This window comes from Rhipicephalus microplus, unplaced genomic scaffold (genome assembly GCF_043290135.1).
Source record: "Rhipicephalus microplus isolate Deutch F79 unplaced genomic scaffold, USDA_Rmic scaffold_48, whole genome shotgun sequence".
Taxonomy (NCBI): Eukaryota; Metazoa; Arthropoda; class Arachnida; order Ixodida; family Ixodidae; genus Rhipicephalus; species Rhipicephalus microplus.
The window spans coordinates 236,949-243,744 of record NW_027464621.1 but is presented as its reverse complement, the minus strand read 5'-3'; the positions used below and the strand labels follow the sequence as shown (position 1 = coordinate 243,744).

Here is a 6,796-nt window from a genome sequence, read left to right as displayed (position 1 = left end):
GCTTGAACTTCTGATCTCATGCACAAGACCGCATTGCCAAACGTCAGACCAGGAACCATGACCCCTTTCCATATCCCTCTCACAACATCATACCTATTGTAATTCCACAGTGCCCTATTTTTCATCACTGCTGCATTTCTGTTACCTTTAGTGTTCACGTATATTTCGTGTTCCCTTAGGTACTCGGTCCCATTGATTATCCATACGCCCAGATATTCGTATTTATCTGTTGTCTCTACCGTGAATTCCTGTATCCTAAGCTCACAACCTTCATTATCATTGAAAATCATGACTGCTGATTTTTCTTTACTGAATCTGAAACCTAACCTATCTCCCTCATTACCGCAGATGTACATCGATCTCTGCAAATCTTCCTTGTTGTCGGTCATTAGCACTATATCATCTGCGTACATCAATGCTGGTAGTGCCTGTTCAATGAGTTTTCCTTGTTTGACGAAAGAGAGGTTGAAGCCAAGTCCACTTCCCTCTAATTTGGCCTCTAATTCTTGTAGGTACATCATGAATAACAAGGGTGACAGAGGACACGTGCCCCTGCCTAAGCCCCCGTTTCACCTCTGTGGGCTTGAATACCTGTTTTTCCCACTTTATAACTACCTTGTTACTTATATAGATTTCCTTTAAAAAATTAGTGACTACATCTTCCACGCCTAGTGTGTCCAGTATTCCCCACAAGTCCTCTTAAACCACGCTAACGTACGCTCCCTTGATATCCAAGAATGCGAGCCACAGGGGCGCCCGAGTTCCTTTTCTGCTATTTCGATGCACTGTGTCAGTGAGAACAGATTATCTTCCAACCTCTTGTGTTTTCGAAACCCCTTCTGCAGTTCCCCCAGCACCCCCTCATCCATGCCTGCAGTCTTTCCTTCATAATCTACATCGCAAGCCTGTAGGCCACTGATGTCACTGATATAGGACGGTATGTTGTTTATGTCAGCTTTGTCCCCTTTTCCTTTATAGCTCATGCTCATCCTGCTAAGTTTCCATCCATCGGAGACTTCACCATCGATTATTGTTCTGCTCACTGCCTCTCTCAAAGTCTGTTTAGACTTCGGACCCAATGTTTTTATCAGCACGATTGGAATGCCATCTGGGCCTGTTGATGTACTACTTGGAACCTTCTTCTCAGCCCTTTCCCACTCTCGTTCTGAAAATGGAGCCATTGCGCCACTTGATCTATCCTTGCTTATTTTGGTGCATAAGGCACTTCGTTGTGGAAATTTTTCTGTCACCCTTGTTCTTATATATTCAATAGCTTCGTCCCCTTCTAGCCTAGCACCTTGAGCTGTAGTTATAAACCTCTGCTCTAGGCTTGTCTCATTTCTTAGGGAGTTTAGATGGTTCCAAAATTTCGCATATGCCTTTTTATCCTTTTTTTGTACTTCTGCCGGCCACTGAGCCCCCTTTCTTCCAATCTTTTCATTGATCAGAAGGGATGCTTCCCTTCTACAGCTTAGAAAGATGTCCCATTTTTTTTTTTAAAACATCATCTGTAAGCTCACCCTGCTCCTTAGCATGTCTGTGTTTTCTAGAGGCTTCCTGACGTTTTGCTATGGCTCTCTTAACTTCCTCATCCCACCAACTCTTGTGCTTGTGTCTGCTTTTCCGCAGTGACTTGTCACATGCCTTAGCAAGCTATAGCTCAAACAGTTCAATTAGATTCGTGTATGTCCACACTGGTTTATTATTCCCAGTGACTACTCTCTTAATTTGTTTAGTAGCTATATTTATTTGCCTTTTTGAATAAAAATTTTTCTGTAGTTGCTCATCTCGTCTTTTTTCGTATAACGATTGTGCGTATAATGTGCAATCGTTAAATGATTGCGGGTGCCCCCACGCAGGTCTTCCTCGGAGGCTTCAGTGCGCTCCGTAAGCGCCGCTTGCTGCCCATCAGACTTCCCACTGTACTCACGCGGCAGGCACAAAAAATATAGGAGGCACTGCACCGGTATGTTTTCCTAGTGTCGTGACTCGTGAGCGAGGCGTGGAGGCTGAAAGAGTCTACAATACAGCCTTCAGAGAGCACAGTCGCTTGCTGGCGCGTAGAGTGCCTCGATGTGTGCGCCCTCGATGTTCGCGCGAGTCAGCCCACGCCCTGATGCGTTCGTCGCGTTGTAAGTATATTTTTCCTTCCTCCATGGTTGAAACCAACGATTGTGGTTGCAGTATAAGCATGTTAATTGTGTCCGCCACACATGGCGCCGATAAATTGTACACGAGAAAAAAAAAAAAGAAGTGTAGAGACTATGCGGGCAAGTTAGCGTCTTCAGAATGTCTAATGCTGGCGGCATATAGAACCTAGATGTAGGATGTTCGAGGTGCCACTTCAATAGCAATATATGTTATACGCAGCCATGTTTCAGTACAATGATAGAAATACTCGCAGACAATTATAGTGGTTACATCAAGAACATAAATTTTAACAAACAATAAAAAATACGCAAGGATAGACATTTTGGCACTAACACGGAGTAAATAGTCCAAGAAAAAGAAAGGTGCATCTTAATTAATCAAAAGAAGAATAATTAAAAGTAAGAATAAAAACAGTTAAATGGAATTTATGTACATGTAGGAACTAGTGGTGTAGCCAAGGTGGGGGGGGTTCAAACCCCCTAAATTTTTTGTGCAACCCTCTGCCACTTACCCACTTTTTTTTGCCCTCGCGATCTCCAACGACAGTGCAGCTCTGGCCGACTGGGCTCGCCTTAAGTACGCCATCTCCTGACGCTGATCTCTGATGACAGCGCAGCTCTGGCTGACTGGACTCTCCCTACGCCATCTCCTGACGCCGACAAAAGCTCTCGTTGAGTGGTGTCCCATCCTCGGACTCCTGTGACCGTGTCCATTTTTCCTATCTTCTTTTTACTTCCGTCGCTCGCTGTCCCTGCGCCTGCATCTCTCTTTTCTCTCTCTATATATACCTTTTAATTCTATCCTTTTAATCCCTCCTTACCCCCAATCCCTTGTGAGCTACTGGCGAGGTGTCGCACCTGATGCAGACTTTTACGAGGCTCACTTTTCTCTTTGCCCTTTAAGAAACACATAAGAAAGAAGAAAGCAAGCCTACCTATTCCACGTTGCTTGCCGAAGTGCAGTGCCTCCGTAAACTGGTTCATGAAGAGCAGGTGAAATGAATGGACGTTATATACTACGTTTCTAGATGCTTTTAGAGCTTAAGCTTCTTCAAAGTTTCGCTTCTGAAGTGGCTAGGGGACGGTTAGGCTACAGTGTACTAGTAAATCTCGCCGCGAATAGGTGTTCTGTGGCAAGGCTGCGTGTTCCGACCACAGCTTCAACTGTCTTTGAATAACTCACAAGTGTGGAAACTTGGGCTAGTTGGTGCGTAGTCATATTGGCAAGATGTTTCAGCACGCGAACAAAGGAAAAAGGACAGGGTAGACAGAAAGAGCGTTGACTTCCGACTAACTTTATTTCACAGAGTGGCAAGAATATATACTGCTAAAAAGGATGATAACAGAGCATGAAGGTAAAATGCACACCTAATCTCCACATCAGTAACAAAACACGTGTGACAGGTCCTCTATTGCCTCAAAGCCCAGCTAGGTAATCACGTTCAGCCTGTGATAAAGCAATCGATGATGTGCTTACACATTTATCTCCTAGCAAGTGTATTTTTTCGGCTTCAATAATGAGCTGAAAGGCCTCTTCTGCCTTTCAGCTCAGCTCACTCTAAATTGGTCAAGCGGGGCATCGCTAACCTCTGCCTTGTCAATGCCTTAAAGAAGTCATGCCCCCACATGGTACACCACAGCTTTGCTCTACAAGTAGAGCGGCTAAACCAAAGCTGGTTACCCCGCGCATGTTCTCGTTTCGGTGGCGGAAAAGCTGGTCACTGTCTTGAAGCGAGGCGACAAACCGGATAAGTGAAACAGTGTCAGAAAGAGCCGGCCTGTCGTACTGCCTTACGTGCACGACGTATCACACAGGCTAAAAAAGAGTGCTCGAGACGCCAACGTTTTTGTGGTTTTTTCTGCCCCGGAAAAATTGCAGAGGCTTTGCAAACGGGTCAATGCACCTCGTGCAAATTCTGCCTCGTGCTCTGTCGCGCACAGGACACGCTACGTCCCATGCGCAGTGGGAGTCGTTTACTTGATTCCACTGACGTGTGGGTGCATCTATGTCGGGCAAACCGGCAGGTGCATAAATGACCGCCTCCGAGAGCACCGAAACAGTGTGCACAATTTGGTACAAGGGCATCTTGGCATTCATTGCCGAGATTGTGGGTGCACCCCTCTCTTTGATCAGTGCTCAATATTGATTGATATGTGGGGTTTAACGTCCCAAAACCACCATATGATTATGAGAGACGCCGTAGTGGAGGGCTCCGGAAATTTCGACCACCTGGGGTTCTTTAACGTGCACCCAAATCTGAGCACACGGGCCTACAACATTTCCGCCTCCATCAGAAATGCAGCTGCCGCAGCCGAGATTCGAACCCGCGACCTGCGGGTCAGCAGCCGAGTACCTTAGCCACTAGACCACCGCAGCGGGGCAGTGCTCAATATTGGCAAGGCACAGGGACCAGCTTACCCGAGAAATTATTGAAGCCGAAAAAATACACTTGCTAGGAGATAAATGTGTAAGCACATCATCGATTGCTTTATCACAGGCTGAACGTGATTACCTAGCTGGGCTTTGAGGCAATAGAGGACCTGTCACACGTGTTTTGTTACTGATGTGCAGATTAGGCGTGCATTTTACCTTCATGCTCTGTTATCATCCTTTTTAGCAGTATATATTCTTGCCACTCTGTGAAATAAAGTTAGTTGGAAGTCAGCGCTCTTTCTGTCTACCCTGTCCTTTTTCTTCTGTTCGCGCGCTGAAACATCTTGCAAATATGTCTTTGAATAGTTTGTCGACTTCTTCCATGCTAGTACTCCCTAGGTTTGTATACTGAGCTTTTAAACTTGTTTTCAAGTTTTTCGTGTGAGCACAAGGCCGGGCTTCTTTGGGCAGCCTTCAGAAATCGCAGTGAAGTGAATGTATATTGTAAGCAGCCATAAAGCGTTGTGTGGGCGCTGCGACGGTTATGCAATACTTCCAAATTTATTTCCGTTGTTTTGTAATTAAGCTATTCAATCATATGTGGTGGTTTTTGGACGTTAAACCCCACATATGAATGAATCCGGCCAGCCTCACGCCTTTGATGCTTTCTATAAAGTACAGCTGAGCGGCAATGAGCAAGAGTACCATGGGACGGCAGGTAACACACCAACTACATGCGGTAAGTGTGCGAAGTGCGTGAAAAAACATTTTATTTACTACATGACCAGGTCTATGTATAATCTATTAATGTCCATTCAGTGTCCATGTGCAACGTACCTGCAACGTTACTCGGCCGAGCTTTTCATAGTTGCGGGTACATCTAATCTTCGTAATTTAGATTTTTATGAATATCTAAGAGACATTTACAATGTTCATGAGAAACATATTACGGATGCCTACACAATATATTTGTGGTTCACTGGGTATTGGATACATGATTTCACGGCAATGAAATTCTCTAAATCTGCAGGAAGGCTACGCGCACCAATAGACCCTTTTCATAAATACGCCACCTGACGGTGAGCTTTTTGTCAGTTTCACTTCGCAAAGGAGTGTGGGATAGCTAGCGCCATCATGAGGGCATAGAAAGGAAGCCGTCAAATGCGTGAGTGCTGTGATGTTTGTGTTGGCGGCTAGTTCTCCGTATCACCCGCTGCCATCGCACCGCTTTCTAGCTTGAACGAGCTCCTAGTACTCTTCGATAAGCTTTTCGAGCTGCTTTCGCTGCATAATGAGCAACATTTTGTACCCTTGAACGGGTTGGCCAAGGAGTTTGGCTTGTTGTGACTGGCAATGCATGGATCCGGCACGCAAGAGACTCTCATCATCAACGTGCCCTCCCGACGCGGTCCGCGTCCTACAGGAACGCAAGTGGTGTCTGTGTGCGCTGCAAGAAATGCGCGTCAGCGTCGCTGGGACACACAGCCTGCGTCATCTGTTGCGGTGCCCTCACAATGGCGGCAGACTGTAGTTCGCATCCGCGGCGCTAGGGGCGCCCTTTTTGAAAAGGGTCTATATCTTGTTGTAGCGATTGCTTCATCCGGTATTCGCTACAACAGAAGCCAACACAAGCTTTTGTTATAAGGCGCTAGCATTCAGCGACGCTACTAGTGCATGCATGCCCTTTTTCAGGGCTCTTATGGTGAAGCAGGTGATGACTGGCTTTGAAAAACAAAAACGTCAATATAATTTAGGTTTTATGGTTTGTGCCGTACTTCTCGAGGCTGTTCATATTGTTGCGATGCAGTGTGTTGTCGTTGTTGCCGTGAGAATTCGTCGCAGGTGGAAGACCAGCAAGTCGTCCACTTCGGCGAAGCTCCACGTATTGCGCCTCAGGGGTCGGTGTGTCGTCGTTCATTGGGGGCGCCGTTATCTTCCCCAGCACCTCCACCAAAAGCAGACAACCTTCTACCAATACAGGTATTGTTTTGTTATTGATGCATAAATGTAATTAGTTTTTTAAAGCACGAAATGATTTAAAAAGTTGTTCCCACAAGAATTAATGAAATATATCCACAAATAAGCCTGCTTGTAGCTATTCCAATGTAAAAAAATTTTGCAAATGCTTAAGTACAAAATGAATCTGAATGACACACACACACAAAAAAAAAAACAGCAGCTCACTAGTGCCAGTACCATCACTGATACAATTTTCATGTGATAGTAAGAGACATGTTTTGATTATTAGAGCCTCAATGATCATCTTTAATTC

The 6,796-nt window shown here is 45.4% G+C and overlaps 1 protein-coding gene across 3 annotated transcripts in view; it reads left to right on the top strand.

Annotated features, from left to right (window-relative positions):
• The first annotated feature begins 1,723 nt into the window (after nt 1-1,723).
• Nucleotides 1,724-6,796, top strand: part of LOC142788209 (uncharacterized) — a 58,702-nt gene continuing 53,629 nt past the window's right edge. Inside the window, exon 1 of one of the 3 annotated variants that reach the window (XR_012889278.1) lies at nt 1,724-6,504. Coding sequence is in view for 1 of the 3 variants with exons in the window: in XM_075884782.1 (XP_075740897.1) it covers nt 6,203-6,504 (302 nt within the window). In the remaining 2 variants the exon portion in view is untranslated. The remainder of the gene's footprint in view (nt 6,505-6,796) is intronic. The other 2 variants (XR_012889279.1, XM_075884782.1) reach the window with 2 other exon arrangements.